The 18,650-nt window shown below is 38.8% G+C and overlaps 1 protein-coding gene across 1 annotated transcript; it reads left to right on the top strand.

The window, feature by feature from the left end:
- The first annotated feature begins 4,593 nt into the window (after window positions 1-4,593).
- LOC107582891 (homeobox protein Hox-B4a-like) lies at window positions 4,594-7,342 on the top strand. The gene is made up of 2 exons (XM_016268917.1): window positions 4,594-5,051; window positions 6,064-7,342. Exons 1-2 carry the CDS (start codon window positions 4,628-4,630, stop codon window positions 6,378-6,380), a joined length of 741 nt encoding a protein of 246 aa, XP_016124403.1. The 5' UTR covers window positions 4,594-4,627; the 3' UTR covers window positions 6,381-7,342.
- The last annotated feature ends 11,308 nt before the right edge of the window (window positions 7,343-18,650 follow it).

Genomic DNA, 18,650 nt, shown 5'->3' on the forward strand with positions numbered 1-18,650 from the left:
TATATATACACACACACACGTTTTTTTAATATTCCCATTTAATAACTGTTATCGCCCCTAACATTTTCGCATGGCAACAACTAACGCTTTAAATATATATTTAAACATAGCCTACGTATAAACAAATATATAAATTTGTTCACACACAAAAAATTATTTTATATAAGTGGCTTTTTAGTTAACGAATTAACGAACCTTTTGTTTTGTAAATTGCATAGTTCTCTCTTCTAAATGCACATTTAGAAGTGTGTGTTAAACGCAGTCGTTTTTATAATCTGGACTTTTAGATACACGCTGAATATCTCCTTTAGTGTTCTGAATACAAATAGGGAAATAAAGAATTGCTCTATGGTTGAACTGATTTGTGGGTTATAAAGCTTTTTTGAATGACCCCCTTTCTCGAGCCATTTTTCTTCAAAGTAATGACCTGGGCACAATTCAATATGAGCGAGCAAACTATGCATGCATTACTATAGAACTTTAGAGTGGGAGAGACCCAGAGAAGGGGTGAACCGGAGGTCAGCGCGTCTAACAAATATTAAAATGTACTGGGACTCGTGACACGCCTCGCTGTTTAACAAAGACTGCCAAAGTGCGAGATTAATATGAAAACTTGAGAGTCCACAACAAAATGCCTTATATCGCCCAATGGTATTGTAGAGCTCACAGCGGCTCGAGGCTAACGTGCATTATATTTTTAGTTGTTTTAGGACAGAGAAGGCTGCGTTGTGTGGGGAAAGCCCCTTGTTGTTGCCAGCAAGATAAATCCTCAAAACGGAAAATACGGCGCGATGACTCCTGCTGTCGAAGTTGGTGGCTCGGTGCTTTTTCCTTATTATTGCTTTTTCTGAGCTCTTAAATCGGTTGAAGATTTTCTTGGATGTTTTAATGTCCGCCTGTCTGTTATCGTCGCGGGATGTTAAAGAGGAACTCGAGGGGACCCACGGAAATGAGAGGGAGCTGAGCACACAAAGGTATCTGAGAATATTTCGATACTATTCGATATTATTTTGATACATTTAATAATACAGCTTTTTCGTGTATACTTTGGAGTCAATTTATAATCTTTAGTAAATGTTCTGCCTTTGCCGCAGCAGAACAAAGACTGTCCAGAAACCCTCCAGATTTAGATTTGCAAACAATAATAAGGAATGAATGAATGAATGAACAATATCATACCAATATTGTGACATTTACTAAATCGTTATTTTATATGTACATATTTAGAAAAACTAACATATTTATTTAAAATTTCAGCTGTTTGGCATTGTTTTAGTGCTTGAAGGACAATATATAATATTAAAATGATAATATTACGATACATTGTGTTATGGTGCTTGTTTGAAATATTTTGGTATGACGCACAACGACAATTTCGTTGGATACAATATTAATTTTACGATGTTTGTACTATAGTAACTTTTTTCTGGTAGAGTTTTCTTTTCGTTAAGGTACGAAATGTAGCAAACGGAGCGTTATGTAGTTACAAACAATTTTATGTTTATCCCTCATTTTTGTGTAGATTTACTAACGTAACATAGCCTACTGCTTGCTGCTGTAATAAATTGGATACGGTCGATGATTTTAAATAGCAAGTAAACTCCAAAAAATTAATGCGTTTTCGTTTTTTTTCCCACTTAGCCTACTCCATTATTCTTCCTTCTACTGTAGAATTAAAGGAAATCTTACCTTTTCTGTACATCTAAAAACCAGCCTTGAAATATCGGTGCATCCTCAAAACAAAGAGAATCTCCTTAGAATTAATTATTTCTTTATTTCAGAGCGTTCTCCATGAAATGATTGACCGATTGTTTGGTGAGAGAAACGCTTGTTTAAAGAGTCATAAAATGTTTGCTCGGTGTCAAGGGGTTAAAGAACTAGTGGTATTGTCCTATGTGCATATTTTATTGTTTTATACCTCTCACCTCATTATTTATTCGCCGTTTGACTGGTGTTTGCCGGCAACAAACAGAGCTGACCTGCCATAAAACACACGTCTTATTCCAGTGGCTGTTTCAGCTTTCTTTGACCTTTGTTGAGATCTGTCCCGGTCGCATTTACTTGCTGGCCTGTACGCGTTTTCTGTGCTAGATTCTAAGGAACTATTTTAAAATTCATGTCTGTCGTGAATAGATGTTATTGTGTAAGTCTTAGCTTGTAATTGTGTGTTTTATTAATTTCCAACATCAGTCTATGTTTTTTTTACATGAAATAGCACACCAGACGACAAAGGTGTGTTCTTCGACCGTCCAGTATATATATTGAAGAGACAAAGATATTGATCTTCGAAGGCATGAAAATGTTGTTTCTGGGCCATATAGTGGAAAAAATGTCCATTTCCTCTCTTATGTTATGCGTTTAGTTTCTATGTCGGGGAGAAATGTACAAGAAAAAATCCAGTGTTTACCACAAACCATTAGAAAAGTTTATAAAGGAAGCATCGATCCGTTAAGTGGCGAGACAGATTGCTGATATCCTTGGAGGCAGACTGTTCCAGGTGCAACACTTGACACTGGGAAGGTACTGTCAAGGTGAGCAGGCTTTCTCAATACCTGTCAAGAAGATACCTGTCATCTATATATACCCTGTAGATCCGGATTTGTGTATACAGACGCACAGTCACAAATTCGTGTCTAAGGGAGTATGTAGTTGATGTATAGGCTACATTTCAACTTCAACGGGCAAAGAAGATGACATCATAACTTTCGGTTTGTTTATTAATGACTGTTTGTTAATGGAATATTGTTGCAGTAACGAAAGTTATTTTTTCCCCTAACTACTACATTTTTTTCTGTAAATTGTGGTGGAAAATTGAAGGGCGTTCATGATGTCACACATATTTTATGAGACTTTTAAAGAATTAGAAATTAGAAAAAAAGGAAAGAATTCGAAATGAGCAATAATAATAATAATAATAATAATAATTTGTATAGTTTTGCACTGATTCAGTTCATTTAAAACATTACTATTAGTAAACAGCGAGAAATATTTGCTGCTGGTGTTAATAGTGAATTAAGCACATATATTACTATTCAGTGTGTGTAGATTTGGCATACAGGATAAACGCGCTGTTTGGAGTGGAATGACTGCAGACTCCGTTTAAATGCAGGTCTCCTTTGTGATTTAGGAGGCTTTGTAACCTGAATTAGTTGATGAATTTTCTATCGATCTTAAACAAGCCCAGGGGCCATATAGTGGAAAAAATGTCCATTTTCCTCTCTTATGTTATGCGTTTAGTTTCTATGTCGGGGAGAAATGTACAAGAAAAAATCCAGTGTTTACCACAAACCATTAGAAAAGTTTATAAAGGAAGCATCGATCCGTTAAGTGGCGAGACAGATTGCTGATATCCTTGGAGGCAGACTGTTCCAGGTGCAACACTTGACACTGGGAAGGTACTGTCAAGGTGAGCAGGCTTTCTCAATACCTGTCAAGAAGATACCTGTCATCTATATATACCCTGTAGATCCGGATTTGTGTATACAGACGCACAGTCACAAATTCGTGTCTAAGGGAGTATGTAGTTGATGTATAGGCTACATTTCAACTTCAACGGGCAAAGAAGATGACATCATAACTTTCGGTTTGTTTATTAATGACTGTTTGTTAATGGAATATTGTTGCAGTAACGAAAGTTATTTTTTCCCCTAACTACTACATTTTTTTCTGTAAATTGTGGTGGAGAATTGAAGGGCGTTCATGATGTCACACATATTTTATGAGACTTTTAAAGAATTAGAAATTAGAAAAAAAGGAAAGAATTCGAAATGAGCAATAATAATAATAATAATAATTTGTATAGTTTTGCACTGATTCAGTTCATTTAAAACATTACTATTAGTAAACAGCGAGAAATATTTGCTGCTGGTGTTAATAGTGAATTAAGCACATATATTACTATTCAGTGTGTGTAGATTTGGCATACAGGATAAACGCGCTGTTTGGAGTGGAATGACTGCAGACTCCGTTTAAATGCAGGTCTCCTTTGTGATTTAGGAGGCTTTGTAACCTGAATTAGTTGATGAATTTTCTATCGATCTTAAACAAGCCCAGATTCATCTCTGACACGCTGCTCACGCCACGACCATTCTCTCACCGTTATTAGCGAGTGCATTTAAGAACTTGGCCAAGGCGAGCTTCTTGCATCACTTTCCCCTGGTACCGCTTTTCATGAACACTGGCCAAAATTAAGCAGTGTTTCTATTCGCCAAATCTGAACAGTTCTTTATAGAGGTGTAGTCATGTTCTCAACGTGCAGATGAACTGAGAGGGACTGGGGGCGTGACTTTCTGTGGGGCTGGTAGAATCCAGCATGCCTTTTCGCCGTGTCTGCATTGGCTTGTTATTGTTTTGATTTACTCACTATCTCATCAAGTGCATAGCAACGTTTGAGAAAGAATGGAATTTTAGACTATTCCGAAATGTGAGTTGATGAGCGCGGTCTAAACTGACTAATCCCATTTCCTTATCCGGGAATCGCGAAGATCCACGCCATTGGCTGACGATGTCACATGGACCCTTAACTTTGTTCACTTGACAGAAAGTAGGAGGGTTCTACCAAACAGGAAAACGAGTAAAGGGATACATATAAATTTTAGTATATTTTGTGTGCAATTCAAAGAAATTAATGGCCATGAGTTCCTATTTGATCAATTCCAACTATGTGGACCCCAAGTTTCCACCATGCGAGGAATATTCCCAGAGCGACTACCTACCCAGTCACTCTCCGGACTACTACAGCGCCCAGAGGCAAGACCCCTCGTTCCAGCATGAGTCGATCTACCACCAGCGGTCGGGCTGCGCCGACCCACCCTACTCATCGTGCCATGGTTCGGGGCAGCCTGCCGCGGTCATCTCTCCGCGAGGTCACATTCTACCCACAACCGCACTCTCGACCCCTCTCCCTGAACCAAGCCATCACTGCGACTCGGTAACTCCGAGCCCTCCGCCTGCCTGCGGTCAGACTCCCACTAGCCAAAACACTTCACCGGTCACTTCAAGAAAGGATCCCGTGGTATACCCCTGGATGAAAAAAGTCCACGTAAACATCGGTAAGTGCAGCTAAACTTCTCTTACTAGTGTTTCCGTGCGCAGACAGCTCAGACACTTTAGAAAGCATAACGTCCGGCGTTAAATCTATTGCTCCCCTTATGAAGTTGCCCTTGGTCGAGATTTACGATCGTCTGTTTGCAGGGCAATATAATTACACCCTCCATAAATTTTCATTGCACTCCTTCTTTAAGCTCTTTCGGGGTCTATGCAACTTTCTCGTTCTAATTTCTTCCCGAGAAGAGGTTTATGAGATCTCATGTAATCCATAAATTAAGTTTTATGTTTTAGTAATTTGATTTTAAATGACTGGACGGATTGAGGTGTACTTTAAATTGTCACTTAAGTATTGTTAATTAAAAAAAAAGTTTTATGGGAGCTAAAATATTAATAGTTATGAGGACGATAATAAAACATTAATAGTAATACAAACAGTCGGTCTCTTTTACAAACTATTATTCCGCGATAATTAGCGCTTGTATTCATACAACTGTCTTGGGGTGCGCTCAAAAGGGGGCGAACTCCGTGTTTGCAAAATCACGGCTTAACATTAGTCGCCCATAGCCAACTATAGATTATGCTGTTCCCTCGTAGTGAATTGCTGAATATGTGTTTTTTTATGAATTCTTACGCAAAAATGTAATAGTCCTATTGTTTTATCTTGTGCTGCTATTCCTGACTTATTTTGAGCAATAAAATCTTGAAATTAGTGTCACTGTCCCGACACTATGCAAATTGCTTATCTTAAATAGACAAAGGCCACTTTTTTTGTTTTGTTTACCATTTTTGCATAACCGAAGCTTTAAACAGTCACATTGTATACTTGCAAATACGAGATTTTTTTCACGTTTAAATAAATAAAGTACCTACATTATATTAGTATAGTGTTTGTGCATCTGACTGTTGATGAACTGGAGTGTACATATCATATGTATGTGTGAGTGTGTGTTTGGGGGCTGTGTGTGTGCGTGTGTTATACTTTTTTGTAACGTGTCGCTCTCTGTATCCCAACAGTGAACCCGAACTATTCAGGGGGTGAACCCAAGCGCTCACGCACAGCCTACACGAGACAGCAAGTCCTGGAATTGGAGAAAGAGTTCCATTACAACCGCTATCTGACTCGCAGACGAAGGGTGGAGATTGCCCATACACTATGCCTATCCGAACGACAGATTAAGATTTGGTTTCAGAACCGGCGCATGAAGTGGAAGAAGGACCATAAACTTCCCAACACCAAAATACGCAGCAGCTCTGCCAACACTAATCCAAGCAGCGGCCCGACACTGGGCAGCAATCAGAACCGAGCAAGCGGACCTCTGCCAAGTCTATAGCACTCCACTGTTGCCCAAAACATGTACAATTATAAAATCTAATTTTCTGGAGTGTAGAACGTGGATTTTACCTGCGTTGTGTCTCCCTACTCTCCCCTGCACTCTAATTACAGGGATAAAATACGAGGAAGATGTGGGGGAAAGGAGCAAAGGAAATGTTCATCTTTTTAACACTAAAAATGGGTGAAGACTCGAACTCAAATGCTAGATGGGTTGCTTTCCCAGTCTGGTTCCCATTTTATCCCTCACGCCTCTCCTGCTCACTCGCCCCTTTCATAAGCACAGAAGGCGGCAGATAGTTTTCAGATTTGGTGAAGATGGATCCGTGTTTCATCTTTAATCACGCCAAACTCGGCCTCATTTGTCATGTTTACTCTGTGGTACAAAGGATGAACCGTAGGCCTGCCCATTACCTCGACGTCTAGCGTTGTGCTTAATAAATGAGTCGCTCTGTTTTGTCAAGAAGCCTTTTCTGACTCCCTTTATTCCCCTGGTTTAAAATAACTAGCCGAGTGTTTTTCAACTGATATGAAGTTTTGTATTTTGTAGCAATTAGGTTATTTTGCATTTGCTATTTGCATTTCGAATGCAATGCCAATGGGACTGAGGGTTTATTGTGCGTGTGGTCCATTTGTCGCTCATTAAAAATACAGGTACTTGTTTCACTCGCCTGTTTAGCGCATTTCAGTTTAAGAACAGCAAATTACTAATTAGGCGTTCATATTAAATATAATATAAAAGTTCAATGAAGCTGGACGGCTAGATATGCATAACCAAAACCGGTACAACGCAAAGCATTTTAAAGAGAGCACTGCTAAGTACTATTTGAATTACCTCAATTGTTTTTTGTTTGTTTTTTGACAGTGAAGTGATAAGTTTAAGTTCTTTGGACTTAATGGAAAATATCTGCAATAGCTAATCTCAGCATTTGTAAGTTGAAATGAAATTTAAGTTAAGTGTGGCCAGGGTTGTATAGAGAAAGGTGCGTATATTGCATGAGTAAATACACTTTATTTTCGTTTATTCTACTTCCACCCTCGTTTTGTTTTATGGTACATAGACATGTGCACATACATTTCGCTTTCTTTCTTTCTTTCTTTCTTTCTTTCTTTCTTTCTTCTCTCAATTGTATTCATTTTATTATTATTATTATTATTATTATTATTACATTCCAAAGATCAGTTGTCTCGCTGATGAATTGTACATTTCTCCTCTTACATGTTTGCATTTTGTCTTCTTTCTGCTTGTACCTTTCATTGTTTACATTTGTTACTGTAAATAGCTCTAGAAATTTAATAAATGGCGGAAAAGTATAATCTTTCTTCATGTGTCATGTCTTATTTTAAATACATATTTCTTGTATAGGTGGATACCATCGTCCTCTGTTTAACTAAAAACACAATTTAATTGAATATGGCTTGCCACTGCGCATTTTCGTTAGCCTTGTAGCACTCGCCTGTCTTGAAGATCACTGCCTATCTCTCTAGTGATTTATATCGCTGCATTGCGAGTAATCCTGGTACATTACGCTTTGTAATCTTATTCTAAATCACAAAACCCTTCCTTTCTGTCTCGTCTCTCCTTAATTTAACGGTGCACAAACCCTCTGCTCAACGATGCCGTGAATGCGCCTAAAAATATGGATCCATGTTAGAAAAAAGCAGAAGTTAAATAGTTTCTCGGCTCGTGGGCTTTTAATGCTTTAATGAGTGTAATTCTTGCACAACAGTTTCGCGACTCTTTGCCAGCGCAAGCTGTGTGTTTTTTTATATTACAAAGGAGCGGGTCGGTGCCATAGCTCAAACCCTGACAACCAAATAGATAATCAAGAAGACAAATGGCTTCTTTTGGAAGGCGCAGCCCTTGTATTAATTTTCATTTTCTTTTCTCAGAGCAGGTATTGAAAATATAGAGCCGGAGAAAATAACATTCCGTTTGCTGGCGTTGAACTTTACACAAAAGTATGGCCTTAAATTGGTCTTCTAGCATTCCGTGGCACCGAGAAGATTTTCTATTACTTGCATGTTGATATCAGAGGCCTTTTCGCCACACAGCCCGCTAAAGCCATTTGTCTGTTTTCTCCCTTTTATTTATGAAATGCTGTCTGGACATAACGTCAAACACTTCAAAAAGCAAAAAAATGTGAGGCAGTAAAATCATTTGAGGACCATTCTCTAGTTGAAATTGTTAAATATACACAATTGTTAGCTAATACTGTTTGTAGTAGCATACATATGTAAGATTTTTTAACAGATTAATATAGATAGATAGATAGATAGATAGATAGATAGATAGATAGATAGATATTCATCTACATAAACCCATTTTGTGGTTTAGACCCAAATCTTGCATCCAAATTAAATGTAATTTTAACATGTCTGTCAAAAGTTACCCGAGAACTTAAATGGATGCATTTGCGTGTGGTATCTGAATAGACCTTGGAATCCTATTGTTTTCACACATATTTTATTTTCTTAAAAAAAAGCCACACTGGTTTGAATAGAAGTGAACAGATTTCTTTTGAGGGCCTCAAAAGTTCACCACCATTATTTGCAGACAGAAGCCTAAAGAAAAATGTGAGAATTATACAGAAAAATCATTAATCACCGCTTCTCTTTAAACAAGTCTTCTCTCCTATTGTCATTCGGCAGCACAACTGCTCGGACCGTCTGCTAGGAGGGGAGTGAAATCTTGAAGGGCACTTGAAGACATCCCCCCTCCCTCCTCTACCATCTTCTATTCACTAAGTCATGCCGCAAGAAAACTTTTTTGGCGAGGGATGTCCCATGAAGAATCTCTTGAAAATGTTAGCGCGAGTGAGAATCTTCGCAGGACAAGAGATGGCAGCGTTTAAGGTACAGTACTTTTGTTTTAATTCCCGCACTTTTAGTGTTTTGAGTTTTATTGCTTTATGGCCTTCTCGCAGTAGGGTAGCAGAGGCACATTTGTCGTGTTGTGCCACGGATGGGTTTTATGGTTGCTTTGACAGAAAGGGTAGCTTTTGGGAACCGGTTGTCGTGTGTTTAAGATAACTTCTAGGTGTGTGCCATCACAACTAAAGTGGTAGCATGTTTTCCTTTTCGTCTTGGAGTAACACATCTGTAGCATTGTTAGATGGTGTATTTGTGGGTGTTGATGCTGAAGTAGTATGGAGGGCCAAAAAAAAAAAAGTGTGCACGCGAGCGTCTTTTTGTCTCTTCATGTGCGTGTGAACGCGCATGTGTATCTTCTATCAACACTGAATATGCATGAGTTGCAATGTGCCACATACACATCTGAGCAATATCTAGATATGCCATATGTAAGTCTCCTAGCTGCCAATTTGACATGCTGCCCTAATGACTGTTGTTAATGGCACTTTATTTATTTTACATATAATATTGTTTGTGTGCGCGTGTGTATGTGTTTCTCCACCCTAAAAGGCCTTTTTATTCCATCAGAGAGCTTGGGTGGCACACAGGTGCAAAGCGGCCGGTTTCGAGAATAAATTATTCGATGCTCTGTTGGTCAGACAGGAATGAACAGCACCGAAGAGAATGTCTCGAGAGCAACTATTTGCCTAAAACAAACGACTTGTAGCAAATTGCTTCAATTGCATGTTGTGTGCTTAGATGAGCACCAATGCACTGATACGGGCTCACCGCCATTTAACCCCTGCAAATCAATCTTTTGTGCGTACTGGAGAAAAGGCCAGTGGTTCTGGTTTACGGCTTTCGCCTCCCTCTGCGGACCTGTGTAGCATGAAGCGTGGCAAAAAAGACAAAAATATAGAAACTGATATTGAGGGAAGTTGAAGGATGACAGAAAAAAATCGATTCTTGCAGCAGGCAGGCAGAATGGCAGCAATGGGTTCAACTAGAGGACACGTTTTTCTGACCGATTAGGTCTGTTGCGAAGGCTCAGACTGACCCCTCTGAAACCCTTGACCCGGCGCGGACAGGACAGCGCTACGTTTTACATGGTCAACAAAGCCCTAGGGCGAGTTTGTCATAACAGCGCGGCCGGGGCACTGTAACCGGAGGGCACCGTGCTATCTCTTCCCACACACAGTCTAGTAAACTATCGGGGTCCTTAAAACAACAGCAGCCGTGGCCTTGCAAAGACCCATCCTTAAACATCTCTCCCGTCTTTTGGTTTGAGCAGCTTGTGAAAGGCCCGAATAGTCACCATGCGTGTCAAGACCTGCAGAATACACACCGCGAGATTACTTTACGATTTCCTTTATATGTATTTCAGTAGCTGTAACACTGTGAGGGAGGCCAAGAGGGCCTTCCGCTCCAGAAATATGACGGCAATTTTGTGTGACAACGTCTCGTATTGTATCATGTAAGCCCCCTCCTTTTTGCTTTCCTTGTTCTGGTCTCCACTCCCTCCTTGAAGGTTTGTTGGAAAGCTCGCCGCTTGGCCTTGTAACGCTGATGTGATGGTGTGGTGCCTGTTTTAGCTCACGCCGCTAATTGCGAAACAAATAGCCCTCGCGCATTGCTGAATTATTATTGTGAAAAGCCACGGAGCGGAGGTCAGCACCGCATAGTCACAGAGATATATGGCCCGCGCGCGCCAGCTTTGTGGGCCTGGGCTGAGAGCCTGTGTGTGTGTGTGTGTGTGTGTGTGCGTGCGCATCTGCGTGTTTTAAAGAGACACATATTAAGTAAGGCAAATCACCATTGTTAACATTGCCAGCAAAACGCAACCCCTCCCCTTTCTGCTGCATTACTAATCTACTATTTCATCAATATTACTGTACTATTACCGATATCTACACATGGTCTACTACAACTATTTAGTAAATATGTTTAATCTCTTGTTTTGAAAAATGCAGATTAGGCGTGCATTTATTTCTTTAACTCTCCGTATCTCTCCAACCGGGCTCCAATTCATTCGATATTAATATTTAACTAACTGAATGGCTGCTGCGATACAGATTCCATTATTTTCTGGGATAGCGAAGAGTAATGAGTGAGATCACTAAAGAGGAATTTTCAGGTGCTTTATTTGTTACTCTTGACTTGACTCTTGAAAACCTGACTTCTAATTTAATTTGCAACTAATAGCTCGCGTATGCTGCAGCTATACCGCATATTGTAGTCATGATGATTAGATTCGCTGATAACACGTGAAAATATAAATCATTATTTTGAATTAAAATTATTATTGAAAATAATAATAATAATAATAATAATAATAATAATTTAAGACTCTACATTTCATACACTAGTTGGGTTAATCTAAATCCTTTCCCTGATTGCAGTTTTATAACAAACGAACCTGACACATGGAAAATGCACGTTTACTTCAAGCAGCTGCCCGGCGAGTCTGCCTATCAAAGAATATATATATATATGAACATATATATATATATATATATATATATATAAGGCACTACGCGTTCATGCAGCTTTTGACAGATTTACAGTCCCCAATAAAAGAGGGTATTCTCAGTGCCGTAAATCAATCTCCGCCTCTCTGTATAAACCTAGCCTTTAGCCAAACGTTCTGTTTACTTAAGCGCTTGTAAAATCTGGGATATTCATTGACTATTTTTCTTTATGATCTGAGCTCTCTCTTTTATTATAATAATAACAACAACAACAATAAGAAGAAGAAGAAGAAGAAGAAGAAGATGATAAGCATACTGGTTGTTGTTGTCGTTTTATTATCATTACCATAAATAGAACATTAAGGACAATATTTTGACTTTAAAATGATCGCAAAGTAAAAAAAAAAAAAAATATATATATATATATAAAATGCTGATTACAAATGTAGGAACAACTGAATACGGAAATAATATGAAAAAAAAAATAAAGAAAAAAATGTCTGTAATAAAAATACATAGGCGTTATAAAAGACAGAAAACTTGTACCACTTGCATACAAAACAACCCTTTGTAATTAGCCTGTTTACCATATAGGTTACCATTTACCACATATAGCCCACATTCGTGCCGTAACAAACTTTTTTCTTTACCTTTGTCCTGAACAGTATGAAGAATTTCATTTTAAGAATAAAAAGGACAGAACAGAATGTAGTGTAGCTGTGGAAACGCGTGGTTGTAGTGTTAAATAAGCTGGCAAAGAATCAGTGATGAAAATTGGGTATGTGATATCAGTTGTAATGCCAACAGTCATTCATCAGAGTGCTTGTTATCGTAAGAATTTCTTCACACAGAGAGAGTTTCTTTTTTATTTATCATTATTTAATGTATATTCAAAGTAGTGTTACAGAGAAATCAAACAAGACATCAATAGAACATTAAGGACAATATTTTGACTTTAAAATGATCGCAAAGTAAAAAAAAAAAAATATATATATATATAAAATGCTGATTACAAATGTAGAAACAACTGAATACGGAAATAATATGAAAAAAAAAATAAAGAAAAAAATGTCTGTAATAAAAATACATAGGCGTTATAAAAGACAGAAAACTTGTACCACTTGCATACAAAACAACCCTTTGTAATTAGCCTGTTTACCATATAGGTTACCATTTACCACATATAGCCCACATTCGTGCCGTAACAAACTTTTTTCTTTACCTTTGTCCTGAACAGTATGAAGAATTTCATTTTAAGAATAAAAAGGACAGAACAGAATGTAGTGTAGCTGTGGAGTGTTGGGTCATAGTAATCCCGCGAGCGTGCAAGCCGTGGTGCCCCCATCCCCCTCCTGGTCACGTGATTCATTAAATAATTAATGCAGTGGTTGCAGAATAGATATGTATTCGTCAGGAATATCGCAGACATGGTCTCCTAGTGTCTGACGTGAAATTCAACTGTCCTTTTAAAAACAAGCCCTATAGCGGAGCGAAAAAAAGCACAGGCAGAGACCCTCACACAGAGGCTGCAATAAAACAAATTTGGACGGGGGAGCGTCTCACCGTGTGAAGCTTGTGAGTATACGAGGGAACGGGGAACGCCACTTCAACCGCCGCGACCGTTCCAGGCTTACTCGACTCCTTGCATTTATTTGCTGTTTTGTGGTGTTTCAGTAAATATCGTCCAGAAATACTCATCCACGCCATCCCTTGTCATCATGCATGCATGTCTCACAAACCCATTCCATCGTTTGAATTCAGCTGCCAACAGGAGTGATGCGACATGTCATAGCATTACACCGTGCTCCATTCATATCACTGCATATATATTTTGTAAAGCAACGTGTTACTCTTCTTTTCTTCACCGTCCCACATAAACCATCTTTCTCCCTTCCTTTGCATGTCCCTCTCTCTCTCTCTCTCTCTCTCACTCTCTGTACCGTCTTTTCAGCCAGCTACTTCGCTTGATTTATAGTGATATGTGTGTCAGCAGCAGCGGGGCTGCCATTGTGTATTTGTGAGGGAGTTGTGTTGTTTATGGCCGTCTGCGCGATAAATCATTTCTCTTTGAAAATGATGGGCGAGCGACGATATGCGGGAACGAGGAAGAGATTCCCCGGATTACCGTTTAGGCTCGCCGACTTTCTGATTTGAAAACGGCCCGCGAACACTTCGCTTTCGCCCTCTCCCTTCATCTTTAAGCCCCCAAGTTGATTATCGCGAACGATTTACGACAATGGATCAGCGACTAATATGAAGGCTAAGTAGCTGCAGGTCTTGAGTTACTGAATATGCAATTACCAATTAAGGGAAGATTTGTTTAAATTTGGCAAAACGGGAACGCCTCGTCGCCTTGTAAATCTCATAAAAGTGTCCGCGCCCGCCAGGAAACTTAGCCAGGGGTCTCATACCTGGACTGCAGCTGTTTTTCTTCATGGTGTAAAAACCTAATTGGAGTACTTACTGAGCAAAAAGGGTTAGCTACTGCTTTAGTTTATTCTTAACTAGAACACTGTCAGAGCTTGAATTGCCTTTAAGCTAAAAGAGGGTCACGGACTACCCTCTCAGACACAAAGATAGTCTTTTTTTTCTTTCTGAAATTCCTTTTTTTTTTTTTTTTTACAAACTTAAAAGTAGGCTTTTCTGGTTTGCTTGAGTACAGAATACTTTGATAGCTTTTTCATGGTTACAAACCTTTTTTTCCCTACAAATGATTTCAGTACTGTGAAAACTGAAAGAATAGCACAGAAATATGCCTCATTGGCTGGCACGCTATTTGAACTGTATTCCCCCCCTTATCTGCTCACGAGGAGGAGGCTTGTCAAGTGAACAACTTTACCTGTAGTAAATCTTGTTTATGACGTGTTAATGTTATTTCGTAGAGATGGCAATAATTGTGCAATGCACATGCGCCGCTGAAGAAGACGACCACAAACAAAGAGGTTAATCGATCTTTATTGTTTTATTCACACAGACATAAAAACATACGTTTATTGTAATCCATGGGCTTGAGGTAAAAATAAAAATATAATAGTTATTGTTACTGTTAACAACAATAAATGAGCAGCAGGAATAATAATAATAATAATAATAATGAGTCCGGGGACCCTTTGTTTTATAGCATTGCCATTGTTTTATTCACCTCCTCCCCACCTGGGTAATACAAACCTTTGTGTAGCAAAATTAGAATAACTCCTTGGCTCCTATCAAATATTAATGGGCATACCGGCATGGCGAACACGTTCAAAATGTATAATTCCAGCAGCGCTCCTTGTTGCCGGGCGCTGTGTCAAAAACAATATTCGAGCTCATTTTGGAGGATGCGCAGGGGGCGAAAAGATGGGACATTTTTTCGTGCAGGGACTCGCCAGGCGGATCTCATATCTGATTTCACGAGTTTAGTGACAGCCGAGGTTGAATAAATGATTCAAAATGCCAGTCAGTTTAGATAGACTTTAAGAGTCCCTATATCTATGCAGAAAAAATAGTTGTGTTCATGTGTAGTCTTATAGTTAGGTTAATCACAAAAGTCAGTGATATAGATTAAATAACATTTATGCATCCTTTATATTTAATTAATAATCATTAACGACCACATTAATAATTGTTACGTTTTAAATCTTAGTATGACAGCCGTACAAATTACGAGCAATGTAAGTATCAACATTAAAATCCTGGAGTAAAACCATTTAAATGTCCATAAAGTAAATTCAAATAAATGTATATCAATTTATTTTGCGTTTTGATAATTATATGTAATGAATAGGCCTGTGTATATGACGGGAGATGTTAATGCTTGTTGGCCTTTTTTCTTGTTTAGCAAACAGTATTCCGATAGTTCATCACTAGCAAGTTTCCTTAGTATTTGGATTGGATGTTGGCCATATTGTCCTCTTATTGCATCCAAATGTACACTAACAAGATAGAGCAATATATAAACTAAGCTGCTGTTTAGCAATTTAATTTCCAAACCTTCTAACATTTCGACTAATTTAAAGCAAACTTTACCACACTTGATAGAGCAAGACATAAGCGTAAGACAATCCAATTTTAAAATATATTTACTAATAATAATATAATAATAACAACAACAACAATAATAATAAAGATATTTCGGCATGGCTAACTTAGCTGATGCACACCATTTTCTGTGGAATGTTAAGTATAAGTCGTAAATAAAAATACATAAAATAAATGTCGTATGTTTGTACCACTAAACGATCATAGTTGGATGTTCAACGATGATAGTTGTGTTTTCGCAATCACTAAACGATCACAGTGACTATCAAAACTATCACTAAGCATGGTCGCTAAATGCAATCATGTTTTTGGTCCCATACGGAATCTTTAAGCCCTTTTGTCTCTCATTGAATTCGTCATTTTATTAGGCCAGCAGTAGCAGTTGTATGTAGCTACGATTTATTTTATGTTAGCTTAGGTGAGTTTTCCAGGTGTTTCCCCTGTTTCCTAATGCACGAATAATTACCCATTTGGAAATAAATCAATATCAAACCTCTCTCTAATTCATAACGGTCTACACAGAGCAGCGATTGAAAGCACATGAAAAATGAGCAGAGAAACGCTATCCAGAGGCTACATGCTGGATTTTCATCCATTTGAGGAGCATGGGGGAGCGCGATAAGAGAATTCAGCCGGAAATGTTCGAGCCAGCGTCTGCCTTTTTATGCAGTGGCTAAGAATAGCATGGATACTATCATCACACTTTTAAATAGTTATAATTGAACTTCCGTCTCTGTCTGCTCGGTGTGTGTGAGCGCACGCGCCTGTTGTTTTCTGCTATCTCTGCGTGGGTAGAGTACAACCTAGCACACAAAAGCCTCGAAGAACGAAAGCCAAGTGCAGTGACTTGAAGGTTTGCAGTGTGTGCAGGCAATAGGTATTAGGGCAAAGCTAGCAAAACAAAACCGTCTGAAGCTACCACATGAAAGATTGCGCTAGCTTATTTTTGTAAACTCAAGAGAAAAAGTATCACGCTGTTCCTATTTACTGGAATTTGGCATCATTCCCTTAAAATGAAAAAAGGAGACAAGAAACGTGTTGGATGTCGACAGGGAAGGGAACAATTATCGGAATGAGGTTGACCGTGTTCGCCCTTGCCGAAGCCTGCAGGTTGCAATAACCATATGGCCCATGTGTTGGCCCCGTAGCCGTGCAGTCCCCTATTGGACAAACGAACCCCGTTGGCTTCTCCACCCTGTGTGTCCTGTCAGTCCACTGGTTCACTAGTTCACCGTGTCAATCCACCCTGTTCCGCGCAAGCAGCGAGAGGCGAACAGACAGCTTGAGGATAGAGGTGGAATCTTTCGCCTGCTGGTGAGTGGTGCTCCAGAGCAGTCACACGCCAAGACTCAGAGCCTGGGGTTCGGCTGTAGGAAAAACGAGCTACCGGAGTATTGGGGTTGTGGACGCCTAAGTGGAGTGCGCGCGGCAAACGTTTAAATCGATAAGGAAGCTATAAAACTTTACCTTCTCGCATCGAGCAACCATTTATATACACCTATAAAAAAATCCTTGCAGGGCAGTCAATCGGTTCCGTCGTTTTGCGTAAATATTCCAAAAACAAAGACCCATCTTCAGCCGAGAGATCGGGAGGAATGCTGGATGTCAGGTAAGATTTGCAAGCTTCGAATGATGCCGCATGCCTGGACTCTTCCTTGTGTCCCGAGCTCTTCTGCCGACAAGTCATTAATTATCCGTTGTGTGACCTAGAGTCATCCCTGGGTGTGCCCGACTTCGAAAACTTTTTTCTTTGTTTTCTAACAACCGAAGACACTTGCTTTCAAATTGGTAACCGATGAGGGCTAAAAGTTGTCTCATTCCTCACATACCTCACTGCTTTTCTTTTATTAGCCTATTTTATTTTATTCTGTATATTTTTTTAAACTTTTTTTTTTAAATATATATAAATATATATATATCAGCGTTGACCCATATATATATATATATATAATGTGATTATAATTAATTACAAAAATTAATCATTTAAAAAATCTCTCGCGTAAAATGTAGCACTTTAGTCTATTATATAGTTTGTCCTTTTCAATTAATTAAGACGAGAGAAATTTGGTTTTGCATATTACCTAGAACGAAGACATAATATAATTAAATGTCAACAAACTTGGACTATAAATCACTTACCGGTTCTGACACAAATGTTTGACATCAAACAAGTCAAAACTACATTGTCACTTGCTGACATATGCACCAAAAGGTACTAAAAGCTCAGAAAACAGTCATCTGAGTCAATCTGCGCGCTTTGACACATTTTGAAAAATCTCTTCTCTAAGTAGTACTTTTGGTTTTGTTGTCTTGATGGTCGCTAGTCCAAAAGAAAAATTGTGACCAACGGTTTCCGTGAACTAGCGTACAGGTCTGAATAAAACCACAAAAGTCTAAGTGGATATAATTTGATTGATTTTATCATAAATCACTGACAGTACAGAGAGAGGACCAGTTAGAGAGAGCCATTTAAAGAACAGTGCGATTGTCAACTAGGTCATAAAGCTTTTTTTATGTATATATTTTCCAGTCTAAGAATGGTTTATTGCTGTCATAATTATCACAGTCTGTAATTTTCATGGGCACCAGTGCTGCAATGGTGTGTGGAGTTATGTAGCTTTGCTAAAGCGCGTATTTACATGGCGACCACAAAATAAATCATTCAATGACTGATTTAACTTATCTTTTACTCTTAAAGTTAATCCAACTGCAACTGTTTCATTTCTAACAGGGTGCAATTTAATTTTCTCTGCTCATTTGTCAGATTTGTAAAGTTGGCAGTTTTGGGGACCCTGGGGGCATGGGCCTGGGTTGACCCAAAGACCCTGTCTCTTCCTCAGTCAGTGTCTTCATTCAAAAAAAAAGTTAAACATTATCCACCCTATGCACAGATGGTCCTTAAAAATTAACTTTGTGGTCGAAAACCTTTT

This window comes from Sinocyclocheilus grahami, unplaced genomic scaffold (genome assembly GCF_001515645.1).
Source record: "Sinocyclocheilus grahami isolate Dianchi unplaced genomic scaffold, SAMN03320097.WGS_v1.1 scaffold48.1, whole genome shotgun sequence".
Classification (NCBI taxonomy): domain Eukaryota; kingdom Metazoa; phylum Chordata; class Actinopteri; order Cypriniformes; family Cyprinidae; genus Sinocyclocheilus; species Sinocyclocheilus grahami.

Coding starts and splice junctions, on each gene's coding strand:
- LOC107582891 (XM_016268917.1), top strand. CDS start 4,628: ATGGCCATGAGTTCCTATTTGATCAATTCCAACTATGTGGACCCCAAG. Junction 5,052..6,063: donor AAAAGTCCACGTAAACATCG/GTAAGTGCAGCT, acceptor GTATCCCAACAG/TGAACCCGAACTATTCAGGG.